The sequence below is a fragment of the Panthera uncia genome (genome assembly GCF_023721935.1).
Source record: "Panthera uncia isolate 11264 chromosome A1 unlocalized genomic scaffold, Puncia_PCG_1.0 HiC_scaffold_16, whole genome shotgun sequence".
Lineage (NCBI taxonomy): Eukaryota > Metazoa > Chordata > Mammalia > Carnivora > Felidae > Panthera > Panthera uncia.
The window spans coordinates 50,586,312-50,611,955 of NW_026057576.1; the positions used below are offsets into that span (position 1 = coordinate 50,586,312).

General features: G+C 39.9%; 1 protein-coding gene across 1 annotated transcript in view; it reads right to left on the reverse strand.

Annotated features, from left to right (window-relative positions):
* Positions 1–4,093: 4,093 nt before the first annotated feature.
* The window catches only part of OBI1 (ORC ubiquitin ligase 1), a 42,789-nt gene continuing 21,238 nt past the window's right edge, over positions 4,094–25,644 (reverse strand). Inside the window, exon 6 of the mRNA XM_049647111.1 lies at positions 4,094–7,833. Coding sequence (XP_049503068.1) covers positions 6,318–7,833 — 1,516 coding nt within the window. The 3' untranslated portion in view covers positions 4,094–6,317. The remainder of the gene's footprint in view (positions 7,834–25,644) is intronic.

Below are 25,644 nucleotides of genomic sequence, written 5' to 3' on the forward strand. Positions count from 1 at the left end.
CTCAGACCTCCTCCACGCAGACCGCAAGGCCGCAGCACCCACCGGGGCCGGCGCTTGGCGGTGGCCCTACCCTCTCTGCCAGCTCCAGGGCCCAGCTCTGCCCCAGCAGCGAGTTCAGAGTCACGTCCTTGCTGGCGGGAGCTCGGAGATTTCCTGAAGGCCCTGTCCTCCCTTTCGCGCCCGGCCCGCGCCCGGCCTGCACCCTGGGCTGCTTGTCTTACCCCCAAAGCTGAAGGGGGCGAGTTATTGAGGCCCACGGTGATCTCCCGTAAGGATCCCGCCCCGCGTTCAGACCGGATTCCAGATGGGACCTGAGGAGAAGGTTCTTGAGGGAGCCGGTCGAAAACCTACTGTTTTCTTTCTTCTGGCCGTTTAATTCAAGTGCAACTTCCGTTGGGAACATTTTCCTGGATGTCGACCACCCCACCCCGAGATGATGCGCCCCCAGTAAAGTTCACTGCCGGTCACTATCACTCTTGGCGTTACACGTGGAGATTATCTGTGTTTCTCTGTATCTATCTATCCATCCATCAGCTCCACCTTAATCTTAATCTCTCTGTGGACTTAAAACCAACCTACCTTGAAAGATCTGCGGGTGAGGCCGGACAACTACATCTCCATCCTAACAGGGGCATGGCCTCCCCCGCCCGCTAGCTGCCAGAACCAGTTACGCTGTCCGTGTGAACAATGTTGTATCACTAAACGTGGCCACGCGCCCATGTGGTCTAGATCCCAAGAGGAGGCAAGTCGCCCCCGCCCCACCCAGGCTCTTTCAAAACTGGAAGAGCGCGCTGGTCAGAGAAGGGGTTCGAGGTCCCCGGGTTAAAAACCACAACGAACGAACCAACTCTACAGCAGGCACTCCCGCCAGTGACCCTATGCGACGAGATGGAAATTCTGTCGCCTTCCCTCTGCTCAGCCGCCTGCCCACCGCTGCGACTCGGACGCACGCAGGCCCCAGGTGGAGGGAGCTCCGCTGGCGCAAGTGGACAGCAGAGGACCCCCGGCCCTCCACGAGTGCGGTTCCGGGGACCCGGAGGCTGGCGCCCATCGCCCTCCGCAGGCTCAGCTCTGCCTGCTGGAGCAGGATCCCTAGGAGAGCCGGGAGCCGCCGAGGAAAGCGCGAAGCCGCGAGTCCAAGCGCCAGAAGTGGGGAGTTGGGTCCTGTCGCCGGGCTCCAGCGCTCGCCGGCGCCGCCGCCAGCCGCCCCTCCTCCTCGCCGCCCGCACAAATCAAAGCCCCTTGCGAGGGACTGGGAAATAGTTGCCTTGTCATGTAACACATTGCCCTGATTTATTATAAAATTTTAACGAAATCATGCATATTTTAACAGCCTTTAATCACTGCATGAAAATTTAATTCATGGACTGTAGCGCGTTTAAATAAATGAAGTGTTAATTCATTAGGATTAATTAATTTGTTAAAGGATTGTGTGCAAGGTTAAGGTGGAAAGAAAACTCTTTGTTGGTTTCGCGTCTTAATCGCCAGGTTTCGGGAGTGGTAATAAAATGAAAGGAAACCTCAAAGCAAGTCGTTTCTTCGGGTGGGGTCTGGGCGGGACCAGCTGACAGCGCTCTCGAGAGCGCGGGATATTCCGGCCCGAGGGGCCTGGGCGGGTGGGTCCCCCCCCCCCCGGGGCACTGGGGGGCCGGGGGTTGAGGGAAGAGCAGCACTGGCTGCGGAAATCCCGGAAGGTTGGGTTCCTTGGAATCAGAGAGAGGAAAGGGGGCTCAGAGCCGAGGCTAGCGGGCTAGACCTCACCTCCCCACCTTCAGCACAAAGATGACCCTGTGAGTGAAGCGAGGTCGCGCCTTCCGGCCCTCGAAGCGCAAAGCCTCGGCTTAATGGACAGATGATGGGCCAGCCCTGCCACCTCCTGAGCCTTCCAGCGCCCAGGGAGTCACTGTCTCGCCATCAGGCCGCCGGCCCTGGCGGCGAGGGCGAGCTTAGAGCCTCAGGAGACGCTTGGAAAGAGGAGGCGGAGCAAAGCCAAACTTGCAAGCTCAGGCTGGAGCAATCTAGAAACCTTTCTCAATCAGGAGCCTTGACATCAGAGAATGGGTCCTTCAGCATCTCTTCTGAGACGTCTGCTAAACAGGTGCTCCTTCAAGGATAGCGGACGAGCAAGGGACGTTCTTTTCCGCACCGAGCTCTTATTCATCCTTAAAGACCCAAAGCTAACAGCACTTCCGGTAAGATGCCTGATTTCCTCCCTGCTCCAACCTACCCCCAACACCGACTTTTTCTACTCACCACGTTATTAGAATCAAAAAGGGACACAACTAGCTCCTGTCCTCATAGAAAGTCTCATTTACATGCCTAAATTATTGCCCTTGGGAACTGGATCTTTACACCCCCGAATTACAAGTGTCACACAAGGCACACACTTCTTTCTCCACAGTTGGTTGATCCAAGGACCATTTCTTAGAGGGGGGTCTGCTCCCTGATAAGACACAGCAAGCCTAAAAATCTACCGTTTCATGAAGTGGAACTTCAAGGTATTTCTAGGCTGCATCTGTCACATAAAACTGAAGATCACCCTAGCTTGAGCTCCAGAAGGGTTCTTCTTAAAAGAAATCTGCATCTTAATAGATGTTTCCTCACTCAGAGTGGGGTTCCGAGAATTAGGCAATAAATGTTCACTATGCACTCTGAGATCATTGCTTAAAAGGTTTTCTCTCTGCCAAGTATTATTAAAAGGGTAGGGTTACATCATCACAGGCAAAGACAGTGTTGTAGGACTCGCACAAATAGGAATGAAAGACCTTATGAGGCTTTGGGAAATACTTTTAATCTAATAAGCCACATTCCATAAAAGTTAAACTGTTATCTCAGTTTGATGTTCTACAAGTGTCATTCACAGGTACAAAATCTAGTGTATGTATTACACTTTGAATAACTGAAAACCATTCAAGTATTAGAAACAAGTTTCTGAAACATCTTAGGGTGTAAGACCAAAGTTCTTCCCTTGTTCAGTGGTACCTTTAGTTTTGAACCAAATGTAGATACAAAAGAGATTATAGAAATACAAAGTACATTTGAAATTTAAGGGACTATAAATCTTAAAGTCTCCCATTTTCAGTTTTAGTCTCAACTGATCCATTAAAACAGGAAAAAGACAGTCATTATGGATAGAATTAAGATTTTGAAAATTAAAAGATGAACACTAAAGGTCATGTCAGAACAAAATCTAGCATCATGTCACATTTCCTTAGCCATTACATTTTAGGTGAGCAATCAAAAGATGCTGTTTTTATAGACATGAACTGTGTCTGCTTCTCTTATCAAGAGTGCATCTTTTTCTAACATCGCCTCTCAGTAGGGAGAGGCTACATGTCAGAGTTAATGTGAATCTTTCTACACTTAAAAGTGGCACACAACTCCCATCCTTGAGCTTCTACCTTAGTAGTGGAGTTAGACCCTGGAACACTGGCAGGAATTAAATGCTACTTGAAAAGAAACATGCTAATACTTCTAAAGTAGTACTTTAAAAAGAATCCGTGGAAATTTCAATTCCATTCACCCTTTGGCCTACAATTGCGAACTCTCATGCATGGGGGAGGAAGAGTACAAGGTCTGGAGTCAGAGGCCCAGCTCTAAGACATGGTTCTGTCCCATTCCAGCCATGTAATCACTAATCTTCAATTCACTTATTTGTAAGGTGGGGATAAGAGTTCTTGACTCACAGAGTTTGAAAAGAGGATTATTAGGAAATAAAATTTAGCAAAGTACTTGCTTTCAATAGAAGTTTTTGTTTTGTGTTTACAGTGTGCATATAATAGATGTACTTGAAAATACAAAACCACTGTACTTATTATGATATATCAGATTATGGTAAAAGAGTACAAATGAGAATATGTGATTAAAATAAAATCCTGCAGGGGTGGCTGAGTCGCCCAGTTGGTTAAGTTTCTGACTTCAGCTCAGGTCATGATCTTGTGGTTTGTGAGTCTGAGCCCCACATTGGGCTCTGTGCTGACAGAGCTCAAAGCCTGCTTCAGATCCTCTGTCTCCCTCTTTCTCCACCCTCCCCCTCCCCTCATTCTCTCTCCCTCTCTCTCTCAAAAAAAAAAACATTAAAAAAATAAAATCCTGGAGGTTATTACCTTCAACTGAAAAAGTCACAGGTTTAATTTAATACATGAAATATTGTTTTAGGAAGGATGGAGCAAGGTTTCTGAAGCAGCTGGGAAATACTCTGGTCCAATATAGACACTAACCCTGATTAGGCATTAGTAAATCAGGTTACACATTCTGGATTGCCATGGCACACTGTCAGTTTATACTGGATTAATGAATTAAAAACTGACACATTCATAGTAAAGAAGAGTTACAGACAGAATTAGAGTGAGGCTTACCCCCAAGTTTACTCTGTGATTACTGAGAAAAATTGTAGGTTTTTATATTTAGTGAAATTTCAAATATATTTACCACATTGTCAAAGACACCTAAACTATTAATATCTCTAAGAGTATCATTAACATATCAAAAGAAAAAATACCACACAAATACTTATTGGAAAACATACATGATAAAATAAAAATGATGCTTTACATTAGCTTTTCTTTTTGGCCCTTATTATTTCCAAAAGTGGAGGGCATGATTCTTCAAATCATAAAACTGATTTGTTATACTTTTATGGTTTTATTGAATCTTTAGAATCTATTATAACAGGGGTCAGCAAATTCTTCTGTAAAAGGCCAAACAGTAAATATTTTAGGCTTTGTGGGCCATACGGTCTCAGTGGCAACTATTCAACTCTGCCACTGCAATGCAAAAGCAGTTACAGATATTACGTAAACAAATGAGTGTAGCTATGTTCTAATAAAGACTTTATTTAGAAACACTGAAATTTGAATTTTATATCATTTTTCTGTATTAGGAAGTATTTTGGATTTTCAAAGACCATCAAAAAGCGCAAAAACCATTTTTATAGTTCACAGAACTTCCTTCCACAAAAAACAGGTATAGGCCAGATTTGGTCCATGCTCCATAGTTTGTCAACCCCTATATTATCATGACCAATTAAAAATTACAAGTTTTACTGGTCTTTATAGGCTAATTCAATATCTGAGACACCATCAAGGATTACAGTGCTTATGACATCCTTTATTCAATTCACATAGAAAAGCATGCAGTATTAATGTAAAACAGTACAGTATTAATGTAAAATGTTCAGTGCACATTAGATAAACAAGTCATTAGCATACAAACCATTTTGAAAGGCCTATATAGGCATACCAAACATGTTTAGAATATACTTTTTCGGAGCCCAAATTAAAAATTGTGCTTAGCTCACCTATTCTCATCTCCTTAACATTCTTCATGAAAAAAATTTTTATCCTACATAAAAGATATTCTATTAGCCAACTAAAACTTTTTTTTCTTAAGGAAAACAGTGCAAGCAAGAATGCTACCATGCATACAGAGTTTCCACAAAGAATAGTAACATGCAAACAAGAACTTGATCACTCCAAAAAAAGCTCCACCAGGATAAAAGTGGATCAAGAACTTGGCAAAGGGCAGTTCCGCACCTGTGTATCTGGAACAATAAAGCTACCATGTTTAGGATCCTCCAAACCCAACCGTTCTGTGCCTTCTTTCCAAAGTAGGCTCAATTTCTGATTTTCGACGCACACAAAGAGATGAGCAAATGAAAGCTACCCGATATAAAACAAATATTTTCATATACAAAATGTATTCTTTCATACTAGCAAAATGTTTTCACAAAAACTGGACAAAACACAATGTTAAAAATGCAAACATACATAAAACCTGAAAAAAAAAAAAAGCAAATGAATACTGGACTAAGCTTAGAGTGCTATTTTTCCACCATGGCCTTGCCTAAAAGTTGGGCCATCACTAAACATAAATAAAAAGGGGCAGGCAAAATAACTTCCACCCAAGGAAAGCTTTAAAGAAACTCAAGTGTCTTATAAGCAGTGTGTAGACAATATGAAAAGTTTTATTTAAGAAATCCACGTTCTGAAGACAACTGAGGCTCATTTACAGGCCACTGTATCTAACAGCTAAATCAAGACTCAAGAAAACAAAATACACCCAAACCAGATACATACAATATTCATTAAAAGAAACCCTCTCCCTACCTCTTCTGATTAAAAAGATCCCCAAATGAAAATGAAAAAGGACAAATTCTTTAAAAGTATTCTGGGTACAGGCTAATTCACCATTCTGACTTGACACTTGACTACAGATTATCAATTCAAAATTGTACAGAACTTTTATGAGGGAAAAAGTAACTTTAAAAACTTATATTCCTCTCAGGACGAAAACACAAATGACACCTTTCTAATGAGTCAACTTTTCGTTGCTTTTGATGGGCTGGCATTGGAAAGACTGCTCTGGATTTTTCTTTTCGTTGACTGATTGATATTTTTATTCCTCTTTTCAGGCACAAAAGAAGTAGACCAAGGAGACTGAAGGTGGTTATGAAGACCATGCATCTCTGAGGTCATCTTAAACAAAGATGATCCAAACCTCTGATCTTCAAATAGCCGGTGTGAACTGCTTAACAAAACACCCTGGGAAAACTCAGTCTGAAACAAACAGCTCGGTGGTTTGATTTCATTAGTTCCTGGGTTAGAACTGGTATGGAGTGAAAAATCTTCATTCATTTCTTGGTCAGATGGAGAGAGGAGAAAAAAAGAAGTGGGTTTCCATTCATTTCCATTTTCTAACTGATCAGTAGTTAGAGAACCTTTGGAAAGGTTTGGCTTAGTTCTTTCATCCAACTTATCTGGTTCCTCAAGAAATTCACTGCCTTGAGAGGACTTTGATAACCCATCCAAATCTACTGACTTAAAACCGTTATTACAAGGGCTCTTGCTGTTGTCTGACTCCGACATCATTGAATCCAACTCAGATATTTTGTCAAGGTAAGCTGCGTCCATTGATGCTTCACTGGATGTTCTTGTCCGATTCATTTCAAAACAGCGAATAGAATTCAACCTCTTGGATATGCATGAGCCTGATTTCTCACTTAATTTTAAAGAAATTTCTCCAACAGAATTTGCTATTGTGTTTCCCTCTGAGCTTTCAAAATCCAAGCTCTGGGCATAGCTCGTGGAACAACAATCCCAAAACCCTGTCTTTGAGGAAGTAAAACATTCTGATTTCTTTTCATTTTCACTTCTGTCATCTTCTGATGAGTCTTTAGTACAAACATTCGAAGAATCACAAAAATCATCAAACACCAATTTTCTGAGATGGTTTGAGTGCTTTTTGGAACCCACTGCTTTGACCACAGAGCTCTCTCTATTTTCTGGAGTACTGAGCTGAAGGCAACTAAGGGACAGAGGAGTACAAGGAGCTGGAAGATCATAAAGTTCTTCATCTTTGTAGGGTATACAATCACTTGGCTTATTACCCCATTCTCTTTCCAAGTAAGTATCCATACTTGTATCTGTCACATCTAACATTATTTCCACCCGTTTCTGATACAGGTCTTTGTTCTTAGAACAATTTGGTTCTGTTTTGCTGGTGCTTTCCTGCCTGGCAGAACTGCTGGAAGGCTTTGGCAGGTGAGAACTTGAGGTGGATGAGCCAAGCTGCTTTCTGGCACCATCACCTTGATTCTTTGATGCCATATCCTCCTCACCGCCTAGGCTCCCCTTGCCATCTGTAGAAAGTGCTCTCTGGCAAATGGAATTTATAGCTTCCTTCTCTTCGCTTGAATTTTTTAGCTGTGCAATTTGAGATTCTAGTTCCTCTATATATTTATCACTTCGTTCCAGGGCTTTCTTGAGGCGATTGGTTTCACGTTCATGCTGTTCTACTTTGGACTGAAGAGCAGCTACTGTAAACCTTCCAAACCTGCAAGGAATGGAAGGATAGTTAACTTTACAGTTCAAGCTTTTTTCTTTCTTTTTCAAAGTTAAGGGTGCAAACTATGTCAGCCCATTCTAATCTCACATACCAGTGACCTTTCAGACCAGTCGATGGAACAGTTCAAAAGCAATACCAGACAGATGTAGTATCTTCAACAAAGAGTTTCTGCACTGTATGTAATAATATGCATATGATAATACTGGCAAAGATCTCGTAGGATACTTTTGTGGTCAAATAAGACTAGTAATGGCAGAGAGGCAGAAACTTCACTGCTGACTTCCCTTCCAAGAGCTAGCTCTATCAATTCAGCTCATATATGCATGCAGGGTTATCCCCTAAAACAATGGCAAAGATTTATGATAACATTTGAACAGTGGTCCACATCTTGAAATATTTACATTCAATCATTTTCCTATCGTACAGCAGTGTTTTACAATACATTTCTTGTACAATGTCACCTTGTCAAACATAAAATGCCAATTTGAAATTCAGAAATCTTAGCAGTCCCAGCAGGGGTGGTTTTAAATACTTATTTGGACCCTTTCAATTATAGCCACCCTTGATCTGAAGCTTTTACTTGGCCTTCTGAACACTGGGCTTTAATTCATTTCATTTCTACTTATTTTTGGCATTTTACAACTGTGTGGGACATCAATCTCATTTCTTCCAACTTTGAAATACAAAGGCAGTACCTGTGGTTCCAATATATTACGCATAAAAACATTTTTACATTTCCTGGAAAGGAACATTTTGGAGAGTAAATGAAAAAGAACACATCAAAAATTCACTTCTTTTACTCAGCATTATCTTGTTTTCATTATTCCCTTAAGAATGGGTACTGGGTTCAGCTCAGAAAACGCTTCTGAGCACCTAGTATAGGCTCATGGTATTATCCAGAGTGGGGGATACAAAGATCAATAAGACTGTCCCAGCTCCAATGGATATAAAATGCCTACCTTAAATTCCATCTGAACACCAAAGAAAATTCCATCTTTCAAGAAAACTGCTTCTTACAAGCCAATAAACGTAAGCCTTACATTCTAACCCCATGAAAAATATTTCTTGCCACAGAAGTTTTTAAAAAGCCTCCTTTTAATCATCTTTTTCATGACTTAAATATTGATCCGTCTTGAAGAATTCACGGATTGTCTGGAGGGAAGTATTTGAGAAGGTAACAACAACTCCTCCCCCTCCCCCTCCCCCTCCCCCTCCCCCTCCTCCTTCTTCTTCTTCTTCTTCTTCTTCTTCTTCTTCTTCTTCTTTTCAGTTTACTTACTTATTTTGAGTGAGCGACAGAGAGTGCATCTGCATGCGAGCAAGTTAGGGAAGGCCAGAGAGAGAGGGAGGGAGAATCCCAAGCAGGCTCCAGGCTGTTAGCACAGAGCCCTATGTGGGGGCTTGAATCCACGAACTGTGAGATCATAACCTGAGCCAAAATCGAGTCAGATATTTAACCAACTGAGCCACCCAGGTGCCCCAACAAGGTAACTTCTAAAAATTGTTTCTACCTATGGGTTTATCTTTTTCTTCCTTTTCCCCCTAATTATAAAAGTATTACAAGTAAGAAAATGTACTAGATATTTAAAAAAAAAAAAAAAAAACATAAAGGAGAGGAAATCCACAGCAACTACCTTTTAGAGTCAACCACTACATGTTGTATGCCTCTCACTCAATGCCCAACACCTTCTCCTACATACAGCCCAATTCATGCTGTAGTTCACTCCGACACAATCCCTGCTCTGGCTGGTCACTAAGAGTAAAAAGTGGGTGGGGCGCCTGGGTGGCCAGTCGGTTAAGCGTCCGACTTCAGCCAGGTCACGATCTCGCGGTCCGTGAGTTCGAGCCCCGCGTCAGGCTCTGGGCTGATGGCTCGGAGCCTGGAGCCTGTTTCCGATTCTGTGTCTCCCTCTCTCTCTGCCCCTCCCCCGTTCATGCTCTGTCTCTCTCTGTCCCAAAAATAAATAAAAAACGTTGAAAAAAAAAAAAAGTGGGGCAAAGGTAAATATAGATTCATAAAATCTCAGAGTTAGAAAGGGCCTTAAAAGACACGGTACTGAATATTGATCTACTCATTGCAACTAACTGAACTCCCGGAAAGAGCACACTCCCTTCTAAAAAACAAAGCAAAAACCACAGGTATAACAAAAACAAAACCAAATACAATAATAAGCCTCCCTATTTTAAAGACAAAGTTTACTACTATGAATATCTGGTTAAATGAATGCTAGTAGTTTTTCTTTCTTTGTTAGAGACAAATGTTTGGTTTGTAAATGCTATAGTTGAAAGAGCTGTAGTTTCTGTGAGAGAATTTTAAAGAGTGAACAAAGATCTTAAGGACATCAGCAAAAATGTTAGTGAGTTCTTGACTGTAACCACTGTGGCATAATCAAATAACCCACATATTTTTAAATGGAAAAATTGTGTATCATGTTTTTTTAATGCGAACGGCAAAAGTGACAGCCTTAAAATTAGCTTATCAAAAATTTTTTTCTTAAGTGCAACTTTTACAATAAAGGTAAACTCAAATGAAAAAAATCAAATGATTTAAAATCGAATAATGTTACTAGATAGTAAGTCAGCTATTACCAAAGGATGTCCTTGGGAACTCAGAGGCTTACCTAAGGAAAGACAAGTGACAAATAAGAAATATTTCCCAAAATATTTATAGTTTCTTATTCTAGGTTTCAGCCTGGAATTTCAAATATAATGTCACTTTAAGACGCTACATTTGCCCCTCTGTTTATTTTTAAATTATGTTTTGAAAAGAAGCAAGTTAATAAATGGTTCTGAGTTGAAGTCAAAAGGACAGCCCTAACCATGTATTGTGTTACTTCAGAGAGAAAGCTGAAGTGCCATGAGAACCAACAACAAAGGCCAGCAATGGAGCACATATGACAGGGACAAGCAAGCAGAAGTCACTGATGGAGCTGGCGGTTTTCTAAAAGGTCACTGCCCTCAATTCCCCAAAGTTCCATTTCAATACTTTACAAGTCTATAATACTCTGAGTGATCAGACCTTTTTACCATGCTAATAAGAGGCTTGTACTGGTGGGCAAACTAACAGAAATGTACAGTGAAAGCCATGGAACTGATCAATTAATTAATCAATCAATGTAATTTGTTTTTGTCTCTCTCTCTCTCCAATTAAAGTATAAGCTCCAGGAAAGCAGGGAGTTTGGCCATCTTATGTTTACTGCTAGTCCCCTAGAACAACTCTTGGTATACGGTAGTCCTCATTAAATACTTCTTGAATAAATGTTATTTTCTTACTTTAAGATGCATCAATGCCTGACACAGCAAGACAGAGCCAACACCGCAGGACAGGATGGGCCGAAGGGTCCATGGGCCTCTATTACATGTAAGTATTATGAGTTGTTATATTACTAAATTGAATGTTTCATACTTTGGACTGTTTTTCTTTTTTTTTTTTTTCACTGACACCAAAGAAAGCAACAGAGGACAACATATACACAGTACAGTTTTGTGGGTTTTTTATTTTGTTTTTTACTACAGGTTTGCCATCTTATACTGCTCCTTCCAAAAACAAAAACAAAAAAAAAAACTTGCACTTCAACCTTAGCAAAAGAATGGAAACATAAGACTTTGACATAGTTATTAGGAATTTTTAGCTCACAAAGGTATCTATATTAAATTTGGCAAAGAGAAATTAATCAAGTCATATAGAAATAACAATTAGGACTGCATATCTGATGCGATAATTCCATAAAAGAAGACAATGAAGATAATGGCTTATTTAACTTTGGGTTTTAATACTCTGATTCACACTAATTCCAGATATTTCCAGAGTACATAACATTAAATGAATCAATGCCAAGGCAAGCCAGAGGGAATTCTAACATCATTTACCATACTTCCTTTTCCTGAGCAAATTTCAAAATGGAGTATTTTTATAAACATTCCATTAGAGACCAAAAGGCTTTGATTTTCAAAGTAGCAGTGATGGCCAAAGGCTTCATTATGTCAGAGAAAACCTCGTAAAGCAGTGTGGGAGCTGCAACTGATATACCAGAAGTATGTTCTGCTAGAATCTAGGAGAAGCTTAAAGGATTTTTCAGCTTGCAATGTTAACTGATATATACATTCTGGATTAGGGCTCCTTGTCCAAAAAGCTACAGAGGTGCAAGATTGTTCCTGTCCCTATTAGCAGTAAGAGAGATGAAAGTCCTATTGGTTTGACCTCTGAGGTATTATAGAGTAGAGCGTCTTTAACAATGAAAAGTTCCTCAGTCCGCATTTTCTCATAGCCCATCACACAGGAGTAGTAAGATGTGCTCAAAGTACCAAAAGACCTAACCTCTAGTGCTATGCTGCCATTAACTATTTGTGAAAACTTGAGCAATTAACTTTGTGTCTCTAGTTCTCAATGGCATCCCCACAAAAGGGATAAATGCATCAAGCCCAGTGGGTTGCTGAGACCACTAAACTTCAGAAACATCTTCAGGACACAGGGTGACACCAGGGAGGTGAATCTACCTGCCTCCCATGTATCTGATTTCACATCTTTCCCTTACTTGCTCGCTGAGGTAGTAACTGTAAAAGAAAGTGAAAGCAATCTTTGGATCTGGATCAGCTTTTATAATCTGGCCTACGTGACAGTTTTCCAGCATAGATATCCTTGCTGTACATGGTTCTTATATGCGTAAATTTCAGTTGCCACAGTTCAGTTAAGTAACCCCAGTCACTTAACAATGTGGTTCACACTTACCACATTATATCAGCTGTGACTAACTGCATGAAACTGCATAAAATAAAAATCTCACTACTCGCTTTTCAGTTCACAAAACACTACATAAATAACAGATGTGCATCAGTGACCAATCAGGTCACTTCTTTCAAAGTCTGAAAGTGATTGGTCAGTCTGCATCTGTTATTCAGTTCACAGACAGACAGTAAAACATGTAGTGCTGCCACATACATTTTACAAGGATGAATAATCAAAAGACAGAACTGGCCAACAAAAACGGTGGACCAAAGAAATGTAAAGTGATCAATGCTAGAAGTAAAACTGGATCCATTTGTAAATGTAGTTACTGAAGATCTGACCACAGAAATGTTGAAACTGTCACTATTTGAGAGACCCTAGCAATGCCAGAGGAACTTGGGAGCGGCAAACTTATTGACATAAATAAGAGAAGTAGTTGTGATGAAAAGAATAAAGATGTCTAGAGGAAGTGACAGGCTGGTAAAAAAACTTCACATTAAGGCAATATGGAGATATTTCATGACATTGAAAACATTAAGGATAAAATGTTGGGAGCTGATGCAAACTTAGGAGTATGGCAATTCGTCAAGGCATCAGAAAAGATACTGGCTTCATATCGTAAGTTATGATACAAAGACAAGCACTATTCAGATTATTCTCCACAGGTTTTTTCACAAAGAAATACCTTAATTTGCAATGTTTCTAATGTTTTAAATTGTACTGTGTAAATATTAACACACTAATTAGTTTTACTGTTTATTTCCATATACATTTATAACTGATAACAAGAGATTTAATGTTTTGACAAAAATTATCAAAGTTTATAAAGCAACTTGGTTTACTCATTGATGATTAAGATTGCTTTTCATGGTTTTAACCTGAATAGCCTTTTTAGGGTCATACACAACTGTGCAAAGTGAGGATCACCTATACTAAAGGAACAGTTGATATGTAAGAAAACCAAGTAAACTTATGAGTCTTGAAATTTTTTTTTGATTTATTTATTTTTGATAGAGAGCACAAGTGAGGGAGGGGCAGAGACAGAAGGAGACACAGAATCTGAAGCAGGCTCCAGGCTCCGAGCTGTCAGCACAGAGCCCGATGTGGGGCTCGAACTCACAAACTGTGAGATCATGACCTGAGCTGAAGTCGAACACTCAACCGACTGAGCCACCCAGGCGCCCCAGTCTCGAAATTTTTTTAAAATAACTACCACTTACTTACCCTAAAAAAGAATAACCCATTCACAGGGGGAATTTTATTGTAGAGTTGCCTGTCTATATAACTGCCAATTGCATATCTGCTCATTCTGAGTTTTAGATATTAGAAAAATATCTTACTTTAAACAGAGGAGAGGTAGGGTTTGGAAGGGAAGAACATCCCATTATTTCTTTCCCATTCCTAAGTATTTTCTTCTAAAGCAAAATTCACCAGTGAGAGATTCCTTAAATTTGCAAACTCCTGTTTTTGATTACACATAACTTAAGTGAGTAGCTTGTAACATGAGCTCTTCAGGAACATGAGTTTTGACAGGAGTGGGAAGAACAGGGAGAGGCCCAAGTACTGTGTTCTGCCTTGTGCTTATGTGTGCAGGGTGGGTAAAGGGGCATATTTCAAGGAAAGAGGGCAGAGAGGACCAGGACTGTAAGAAGCTCAAAACTGTATTTGGTGGTAGGGGCCTTTGTCTCATCTGCTTCCAAAGGGTCATCTCTGTGTTCACCCATATCTATCTAACTCTTGTGTATGTGTCAGGAGGACGGTGGGGAGCATTCGGTCTTTAAACTACTAGGGATGGTGGGGGGCGCCTGGGTGGCTCAGTTGGTTAAATGTCCGACTTCGGCTCAGGTCATGATCTCGCAGTTTGTGAGTTCAAGCCCCGTGTCAGGCTCTGTGCTGACAGCAAGCTCAGAGCCTGGAGGCTGCTCTGGATTCTGTCTCCCTTTCTCTCTGCCCCTCCCGTGCTCACACTCTGTCTCTCTCTCAATAATAAATAAACATTAAAAAAATTTTTTTAAACTACTAGGGAAGGGGCGCCTGGCTCAGTCGGCTAAGTGTCTGACTTCAGCTCAGATCATGATTTCATGGTTTGTGGTTCGAGCCCTGTGCCGGGCTCTGTGCTAACAGCTCAGAGTCTGGAGCCTGCTTTGGATTGTGTGTCTCCCTCTCTCTCTGTCCCTCCCCCACTCGTACTCTGTCTCTGTCTCTCAAAAATAAACATTAAAAAAATTTTTTTTAAATACAATAAACTACTAGGGAAGCTCTGGGAAGTGGCCTATGCATTTTTATCTGCTGCTGAGCTGTGTGACTTGCCAGTATTTCTTCAAGAGTTTTCTTTTTAAAGTTAAATACTCCGTTATGAAAATGCTATATTCTTAGAGAATTTATTCATCATAAAAGTATGGTCTATGGCCAATCCTAGACACACAAGTTGGTCCCACAAAAATACATTAAAAATATGAGGCAGACTGAGAGAACAGGAAGCATTCTTCCCTCCAGAAGACTCAAGACAACATTTCTGTTTTCTGGACCATCATCAAATAAAGAAAGAAAGAAACAGCCCATCATCAAATAAATAAATAAATGAAGTGAACTTTTATGATGGAATTTACCAAGAGTAAATGTAATTATAGTAATTATTTAACACTAGCCTGATGACTACTGACAATGATGGTGACAAAAATAACAGCAGCAGCCACTATTTACTAAATGTTTACTTGCATCAAGCACATTGCTATATGCTTGTTATAGAAGATCTTTTTTTTTAATGTTTATTTATTTATTTTGAGAAAAAAAGAGAGGTAGAGAGAACATGAAGTAGAGGGGCAGAGAGAAAGAGAAAGAGAAAGAGAAAGAGAGAGAGAGAGAGAGAGAGAGAGAGACTCCCAAGCAGGTTCTCTGCTCTCGGTGCAGAGCCTGATGTGGGGCTCGATCTCATGAACTGTGAGATCATGACCTGAGTCAAAATCAAGAGTCTGGCACTTAACCAACTGAGCCACCCAGAAGCCCCAATCTTTTTAATTGAATTGTTATGTCAACCTTGTGAAAAATGATGTTATTTTGATTTTAAAGATAAGAAATGAGAAGCTTAAAAAGACTGTCTCTTGTTCAAGGATAGGATTTGAATTCAAGTCTGAGTCCAAATACCATGTCTGAAATCACATGAAGTGCTTGAACATGAGATTCCTTCTTAAGTAATATAAGCACCTGTTTATGTTATAAAGTAATGTAAAACACAAGCTAGGTTTGCTGAGCAGTTTGTATGTACAGTTAAGAACATTGCTGTAATATTTATTAATACATGCATTTTCTAATAAAACATGGTGACGAAATACGGAAAGATACAGGAAGTCATGCAGATATGTATGCACAAAATTTATAAATATTTATCAAACACCGACCATGTTCTAGATACACGCTCAAGAATATTTTGTAACTTCCAAAGATCATTCGTTAAAGTGGCCTTTCAGGAAACTATAGCACAGACATCACCCTGGCAAATGCCAACCCAAAGACAGTGGCTATTTTTTTTTTTAAGTTTATTTATTTATTTTGAGAGACAAAAAGAGAGACAGAGACAAAGAACCCCAAACAGGCTCTGCGCTGACAGCGCAGAGCCCAATGCAGGGCTCAATTTCACGAACCTTGAGATCATGATCTGAGGCGAAACCAAGAGTCGGACACTTAACCGACTGAGCTACTCAGGTTCCCAAAAGAGGGTGGCTATTTTAACCTGAGATGTGAAGACTAAGTCTGAACCAGAACCACAAATTTAAAAGCTCCATCTTTAAGTGTGCTAACTACAGAAAGTATACATGATCATCTTTCTACCTCATGCATAATCAGCAGGCATCTTCAACTGTAAGGAAACAATGCTACTTATGTGAAATGAGCAAAATTTTAAATGAAAAATTTTAGGGCCCAAACATCACATAGGTACTGGTCTCAGGGTCTAATATCGAGGCATTAAAAAAAAAAAAATACAAACTATATTATTCTGCATCTTAGTTTTAGCACAGAATAGAAAGTGCTTCAACATTTGCAAGAATAAAGAAGTCACAATTTCCCCCTTAAAGAGGTGACATGGAAAGTGGAACCAGATAAAGAAATAAGGCCTGTGCAGCCATCCTTCTTCCCTTTACCTCCCAAAAGTACTGTTTAAAGATTAAGGCACAGTCTGCTTTGTAAGCTTTCAAACAGAGAGCAGAGTTTTGAAATAACAGCTCATATTATTAACACAATTTTAAAGGAAGTTTCGTGTGTGCATGTTTATTAAACTAACCATGCATTTGTAGTTAAAAATCGTGATGCTGAAAATTCTTGCTGAGATACCTAGAAATTCTTAACACAAACAATCCTAGTGTTGAGCTGCATACGTAAATTGAAGAGGAACAGAGTCCCTTTTGTAGTCTTTAGAAAGGGCTGACCCATATATATTTAACTGCCTGTGTTGGATAAAACTACTCTTTTTACTGTGGAGTAAATTCCATTTTATTTAGCAAATATATTTCATTTCAATTCCACACAGAAATGCCCCAATTTTCTGCCCCAAAGGAAAAGATCAGCCTTGAAGTTTACGGGACATCAATGGGGATCCCAATCTTTTGTGGAAGGAAACAACCTACGACATGCTATTTCCTAGCTTGTTACAGTTCTAAAAGGAGTAAAGGACTTATATCTTTTCTCAAAATGTAATAACCTTAACAACAGCAAAATTTCAATAGTATAAGAGAACAACTATTGTTACATGAAAAAAGCATAATCAAAAATCTCTGGACTAGTCTATACATTTTTCACTACAGTTAAATAGTTAAATCATTCTCTCACCAGGAGGAACAATCTAAAACAAAATAAAACAACACAAAAAACTGTGATCCAGCCGCCTTGTAATTATTATTCATTCTGACGACAGTTACTGAGGACTAAAGTATGCTGAAGGGCCACGAGAAAGGAAAACAAAAGGAGCCGAAGACGTTCTCCTTGTTCTCAAGCATTTCACAATCTTCCTGACAACCTTACTGCTTAGTCATTAGCATGCATTGCAGGCTCCTAAAATATCTTATCAATACAATAAAGACAAGTTGACAGAAAACTGCAGTAACTGTCCATCCCCAATTAGCTGAGTACCCAGAGAAGGGCCCCTCAGGCAGCTGAGGGGCCTGAGCACACCTGGCTGTCACAGTCTGGCCCCAGGGTATCATCAGGCTCCCATGACAGTCTACAAGCTCCCCTTCCGGGAAAACCAAAGGGCATAGCAGAATCAGTCATCAGATCAGGCTAGGGTCAAATACCAGGAATCATGGTGTTTGTCAGAGCAGAATCATGAGAAGCAAAAAAGGCCAGAATAGGTCAAGAAGGGACAATAGCCAAGGCCAATAAGACCAGAGGTGTTGCTGAGGAAGCCGAAAGGCAGGAGAAATCTGAGTGGTACTGGCATGTCTGGAGACAGTTTAGGAAGAGCAGAACTGTGAACCAAAAAGGAGCCTCAGCTCAGAGTCAGCATGGAGACAGGTTGGATATGCTCAGTTCAAGTTCAGAGACTCAAACAAATCTTGTCCAGGAGCCCAGCAACATGGCCTCCTCCTTTCCCCTTTCTTACTCCCAATCTCTAGTACAACTTTGGAGAACTTCAGGAAATCCTTCTGCTCTCCCCATTTGGAGAAAATGCCAAGAATCTTGGATTTCCTATCCTTATAAACTCTTTGTACTTTAAGCTTCAAGAAAGCTCAAAATCTTAATTCCCTGGTTAGTTCCCTCCAAGATGCAGATGGAATATTACAGTATAAGGACTCCTTCCATCTGCCAGGCTCCACAGAAGGACACACACACACACACATACACACACACACACACACACACACACACACACACACACATCTTCACATACATGTATTTTACACAGATACATATATGCGTGCATTTTTAAAAATATGTTTTAGCTTTAAGAAGCTAAGCAGTAGAGGGGCGCCTGGGTGACTCAGTCGGTTGAGTGTCTGACTTTGGCCCAGGTCATGATCCCGCACTTCGTGGGCTCTACCCCTACGTCAGGCTCTGTGCCTACAGCTCAGAGCCTGGAGTCTGCTTCAGATTCTGTGTCTCCCTCTTTCTCTGTCCCTCTCCCACTCTATCTATCTGTCTCCCCAAAATAAATAAACATTAAAAAAAAAAAAAAAAAAAAGAAGCTAGGTGGTAGATTAACAGCATGCCAGTCATGGAACTGCTTAGTACGCCATGTGATCCCTAATAATATAAGAAGAATGGGAATATGTTAGGAAATCATGGAGGGCTTCAGAGACAGAGTGACAACTGGGGAGGAATTAACCAGGCAGAATGAAAAAGGAGAGACTAATGGGAAGGACCAGTGAAGGTAAAGGAAAAGGCATGAGCAAAGCTGCAAGGCTATGTCACACCATGGTGAATCTGGGCCCGGTGAGTAATTCAGCATGGACAAAGGCTGGAGAGGACAGAAAAAGGCCAAAGCTCAAGTCATATTGTAAAGAGCCTCACATACTTACTAAGAAATTTGAGGACAATGGGGAATCATCAAAGGTTATTACGCAAGGGAGTGAGGTGATCAAATTTATATTCTCGAATTCTAGCAACAAAAAGGCAGATGATTGAGAGTTGAGAGTGGAAAGAAGAGCAATCAGTTGGAATGTTGTTTAAAATAGGCTAAGCAAGAAATCAGGTGGATCTAAACTAGCAGGATGAGGAGATGGATTACATAGACATTTAAGAGGTAGCCTAGAAAGAATATACTGAACAATTAGGCGTAGGATGAGGAGACAGGGTAGAGAAACATAGAGGGCTGAAGTTTTTATCTTAGGCTACCAGATAAGTAGTAAAGCCGTTAAGGAGGATAGGAAGAAAGTAAGAGGATAAACCATCTTTTGAGTGAATGGATAATGGATACAATTATCTAGACACATACCTCTATTAGTTCTTGGTGCTACATATTGTTTCAAGGCCATAAAATTATTTCTGTTAATCCTCCCAAGAACACATCACCCACATTTTACATAAAGAAAATGATGGCTCCAAGGGATTAAGTAATTTATTGAACGTTATTTACCTATTCATTTAATTATTCAACAAATATTTATCAGGCACCTTTTAGGTGCTGGCGTTTGCAAGTGAAGGAAATAGGCAGCAGAGCTTAGAGTTTAGAATGGAGGAGACAGACAACAAACAGACCAAGCAAGTAAACAAACAAGATAAATTCAGGCTGATAAGGGCTAGGAAGACAAAAATTCTATAACCTTGGTTCAGCATTAGCTGTGGGCTCTGTTACAAGGGCATTTCAAGTTTTAATTCATTTAACCCTTACTACAACCTATAAGATCAGTACTACTATTGGCCTCATTTCACAGAAGACAAAAAATGGAACTACAAAAAGGTTAACTATCTTCCCCCAAATCACAAAGCTAGTAAGTAGACAAAACCAGAGTTCAATCCTAGGGAGTCTGGTTCTGGAGCCTGTGCTCATAATCACATGCTATCCTGCTTCACCATGCCATGACTGTATTACTATGGTATCCCAATAAGACAGGGTAAGGAAGTAGAAGGTACAAAAGCAGAATGCTTCTTTAGAATGAATGATCAGGAAAGGCCTCTCTGAATCTGATGACAGAATGAGTCAGCCATATAAAGATCTGAAAACAGAACATTCTAAGCAGAGAGAAAAAGTCCAGCATGTTTCAGAAACACAAAAAGGCCAAAATGGCTGGAGCAGGATGAGCTGGGGGAATGGGAATGAGAATGAGAAGCAGAACAGGCAAACATTGACTAGTTTGTGAAGAAACGGATTGTATTTCAGGAAAAAACTGGACAGTTTTAGGTAGGAGACTTATATAATTTGATTTATATTTTATAAAAAGACAATTTCAAGTATGGTGAAAATGAATTGGGTAGGGAAAGGAGGGGCAGAGTGGAAATAGGGAAATCTGGAGCCACGTAATCTGTCTCCAGAACTAAGCATTTATTTAAACACTATGCTTTCTGGTGAATTTAAGGTATAGGATCTTGGGTGAAGGTACAAAATAGACAGATGGGAATACGCATGTACAGCTAAGGAAAAAAGTTGAGGCCAAACAAAGATTAGATTTTATTTTATAATCTCTGACATACAGGTAGATGATTATTAAAGCCATGGGTGTAAATGAGATGACTCAAGGAACACAAATACAGCAAAATGGGAAGAAAGCCCAGGTCATCATCTGTGAAATCTATTCTTTCCTCTTCAGAGCATTTTTTTCCTTATACTAATAACAGGAAATACTGCTCACTATCCAGAGAGTGTCTGGAGCCTTTATCTTCCCTCAGGAGGAGCAGGGGCATGGGGGAAGATTGGTCCACAATGACAAGCCTTGGGGTTGCTATGCAGTAAAAGAGCTGCATGCAGGGAAACTTTATCAAATCCATAGATCTCACTAAAGACACAATGACAAGAACACATAACATTCCTGAATACATATTTATAGAAAGGAAAGCAATTAATCCAATTATAACCAAGTTTTATATTAATGACCTATGGAGTTTTAAAGTAAGTTAGGAGCTGAGGGCAAGAACTGGTGCTCCACTAAAGCCTCATACTAGTGGGCACAACCTCTGCCTAGTGTGCCTAGAGGGGGGAAAAAAAAGGCACAACTGAACAGAGAGATCTCAGAGAGCGGGCATGAAACTTTCAAATGCTCTACAAGTCAATTTTTCATATCTCTTCAAGCTAAAAAAAAAAAACAAAAAACATTAAGGAACTCCTAACTCTATCAAGGACAACTCTCCATTTCTGGGCACGGTTTAGGGACAGTAACTGAAGCCAAGGAATTTAGGAACATGAGAAATGTAACACTAAGGTTTTCCCTTCAGCTTCTTCTCATTCTTGTTATTTCTTACCACGTAGAGGTGTGACACTCTTGGTGTTCCCCACTAATTAGGAGACTAAGAACAGGCCTTTCTGTTTAAAGCAGAGAGTGATGGATATAGTGGAGTCATGCTAACCAGCTATTTAAGTGGGGGTGATGACAGTCGCAATGACAAGATGTGCAAATTACATACCTCTACACCTTCTGCTCTGGTAAGTTTGAGAACGAAGCCACCATGCTTCTTGAGCGTAATTGCAGCCACTACTGGAGACAAGGGACTGGAGCTAAAGGGACTACTTAATATTCCTAACAGCTCAAGCTGTTTCCTCTAGCTCAGAATGCCTTCCTCCACACGGAACTCTCCATCCTTCAAAGTTGGCTCAAGTCCTGTCTCTCTGATAAAGACTCACCCACTGCTGTCTCATATTTTTTTAACTCATATTGCTGTCTTTGCTATTTGGTTTAGTATGTTCAGTCTTTATTCATTTCACGTATTTTTGTTTCTTGCCTTTATTAGATTATGAGCTTCCTAGAGGCAGGGACCAGGTTTCATTGGTTTTATTTACTTATTTTTTTATTGTAACAATGGTCAGGCATTCACAGAAGTAGACAGAATAATATAACCAATCCCCACATACTCATCACTTACATTCAACAGTTATCAAGATTTTGCCTCACTCCCCTTATTTATACATCCCTTTTTCCTGCTATTAAAATATTCTATAGTCTGTTATTTTAGTGTGCTTTTCTTCCTTTTTTTTTTTTTTAATTTAAGAAAGCTCCATGCCCAGCATGGAGCCCAACATGGGGGTTGAAGTCACGACCCCTAAGTTCAAGACCTGAGCTGAGATCAAGTGTAGGCTGCTTAACCGACTGAGCCACCAAGGCACTCCTAGTATGCTTTTCTAAAAGAAAATACAGACATTTTCTTAAGTAACCACAATACCTAAACAAAATTAACAGCAACCCCTTGGTATTACTGAATATCTAGTTCGTACTCAAATTTACCCAACTGCCTCAAAAATGTCTTGTTATTAATCAATATCCAAACAAGATCCATATACTGCATCTAATTATTATATGAGGCAGACCCCCCCCTTCTTATTTTGCCAATGATTTTTTTTTAAGTTTATTTGTTTTTGAGAGAGAAAGAGAGGACGTGTGAGTGGGGGAGGGGCACTGAGACAGGGGACAGAAGATCTGAAGCAGACTCCATGCTGAGAGCAGAGAGACCGACACAGGGCTAGAACTCATAAACTATGACACCATGACCTAAGCCGAAGTAGGACGCTTAACCAACTGAGTCCCCCAAGCACCACCCCCACATTGCCAATGATTTAATGAAGAAACCTAACCGTTTTTCCTCCTGAATGTACCACATTCTGGATTCATCGTTTCCTCATAGTCTTAAGAGTTATGTTTTTCATCTACTGACTCAACAAATATGTATTAGGAGCAGAATATGAGTAAGAACTCTATAAAATGTAGTGGCTACAATAGCGAACACATCTACAGTCCTGCCTCAAACAAAAGAAAGCCATGAAACAAATAGTTATACAAAATATTAATTATTAGCAATTATGATATGTGCTACAAAGGGAAAGTACGAAGTCTTAAGAGAAATTACGACAAGGGAGCCTAACCTAATTTAGGGGTCAGGAAAAGTATTTATTTTGTGTAGTTAAAGCACCTTGTACAGTGTTAAGTACATAAACACTCAGTGCTTGTGGGTTGGCTGGGAGAGCAAGTTTTCTTCAGATTATCAGCCTTGTAAACTAAAGGGACACATCACCACCTCTGGAGTTCTGAACATCAAATCTGATTCTCTTAGAAGCCCATGTTAAAGAAAGCTGAAAGGGAAAATAAAAGGTTTTCCCCAGGTGAATTCTCCAAACAATTTTGGAAGATAAGAAAAATTTAGGAAGTGGCTATATAAAGTCAAAGAAAAAGATCACATTTTTCTGGACCATCAGTTTAGATATTAGGGCAATGAATTTTTGACAAGTAACAGCATGGGTATTATTGAAACCTGGAAGATCACGCTTAGTAGAATATCTACCATACTGCTCAAAAAGGCTTGGAGATTAAAGAAGAGAAAAGAAAAATATCCAGGTACACTTTAAGAGTGGATACACTGGATGGTAACAGACAGAACAGAAAAACAGTAACACAGGAGATAAACGATAATCCAGATTTTCATTTTAGAAGGCTACATAGCACTTTAAAGTATTATAAAATGCATCACTTTTATATGGCACTATCTACTTGAGACCAATGTAAATGTTTAAGTCCCCCTTGTTCACACCAGATGTCAGTCTAATTTGGGGGCAATAACATGATTTGAGTGTCTTAAAAAGAAATACTTTCTGCCATGGATTGAACTGTATTCTCTACTCACAGTCAAATAAATTCATATACTGAAGCCCTAACCCTCAATGTGGTGATATATAGGGATAGAGTCTTTAGGAGGAAATTAAGGTTAAATGAGATCATAAGGATGAGGCCTTAGTCTGATAAGGTATCAGACTAAGGACACCTTATTAGACTTGGTGTCCTTACAAGAAGAGGAAGAGAGACCAAAACTCTCTTTCTTTCAGATATGTGAAGACATAGAAAGTGGTTGTCTGCAAGTTAAGAAGAGAGCTCTTGTCAGAAATTAAAACTGGGGTTGATTAAAACCCCTTGATCTGGGGTTTCTAGCCTCCAAAACTGTGAGAAAATATTCAATGTTTAAGCCACCCCATCTATAGTATTTTGATATGACCACCCAAGCTGACAAATTCACTTTCCTAAATTCTTTCCTCTCTAGGGTCTAAATTTTAAAGCTCTCTCTTCTGCATGATTTGTAGAATATGTCTGTGCAACTTGAAGGATACATCAGAAACTAAAGCTGTGTGTTTAAAAAGCATACCTTGACACCTAACCAAGTAGACCAAAGAAAAATAATTGGTCAAAGCACTTCTAGTCAAGGGAACAAAATGGAACAGATGGTTTTATTTGTTTGCACTTACTTTTAAACTCTTGAAATTTCATATTTTTTCAATACAAATAGGAGCTCTCCTCAGGTGAACCAGATCTGGGTATTTTCAGCTGTGGTCAGCTTCTCTCTGAATCCCACTAGGGTTTGGTGATGCAGAGTAAACAAGGCTATAAATCAAGTGCAATGCATTTAATACCTCAATGCATTGCAAATTGATCTAGAATAGGGGTCAGTTCAAATTGTTTTTTAAGTGAAACTGTTCCCTTCCCCTGAAGGGAAAGAGTGGAAGTTAGAGCAAATCCTGAAGTTATATGGGATTTAGAAGTGTGGTTGCTTGTTAGCACAGACAGAGGCCAGGTTTCGTCAGGCGAGATTCTTCCGTGGTTTATCAGGCTGGAGCCATGGATATTTAAAAACACATCCTGGTGGCTGGCATTAAATCTGAAATCTGGTGGGCAACTTTTCAAGAAATAAAAGCTACAAACAAAACAGCTTTAGTTCCATTCAGCATGCTGTGGGAAATACAGCTAATGGACAAGCATTACTATGACTGGCAAGGCGAGGTGCCAACAAATGAGAGGAGCAGAGTTTCAAACCACCACATAACAGCAACATTTCCTAAGCTTATTTCACTAATTTGTCAAAGCAGAACATTATCTGAAGTGAAAGAAAAATGAGGTTGGAATGCACAGGGGAAGGAACTATTTAAAAGTAAAAGCTATGCTTCTTTCTCTATCAGTTAGTTATCTCTGCTTTGAGTAATCATCGTTTACTTCTACCATTTTCTGATACCACACTTGGTTTGACTAAAGGCAATGTTTTCTCCTTTTCATATGATAAGCAGACAGCAACTTCTAGTAGGATAAATTTCCACTGCTGGCTTATGTCTGCCTTGCCTTTTCCACTGGGAAGAAATGAAGTCTAGTGGTTAAAACAGAAAAGTGTGGAGTTCTGATATGCCACTCCTCAGGGAGGGATGGAGGGCCATATTCCCTGCTTACTGTGTTTTTTTCTTTTCCCCCTAAAGAAGAAAAACTTCAAGTGCTACCTTCCATCCTTTCTCCATCTTTAATTCTCAACTCTCAATTGTATCTTATAATTTTAAACAAACTGTTAAGCAGGTCGCTATTTGTACTCTCTTACTCGGAATAGAATGAATACTATCCCATCATAAAGAAAGAATAAATTTACTTAACTTTATAATTAAAATAGTCTAAAATTCAACAAATGATGCC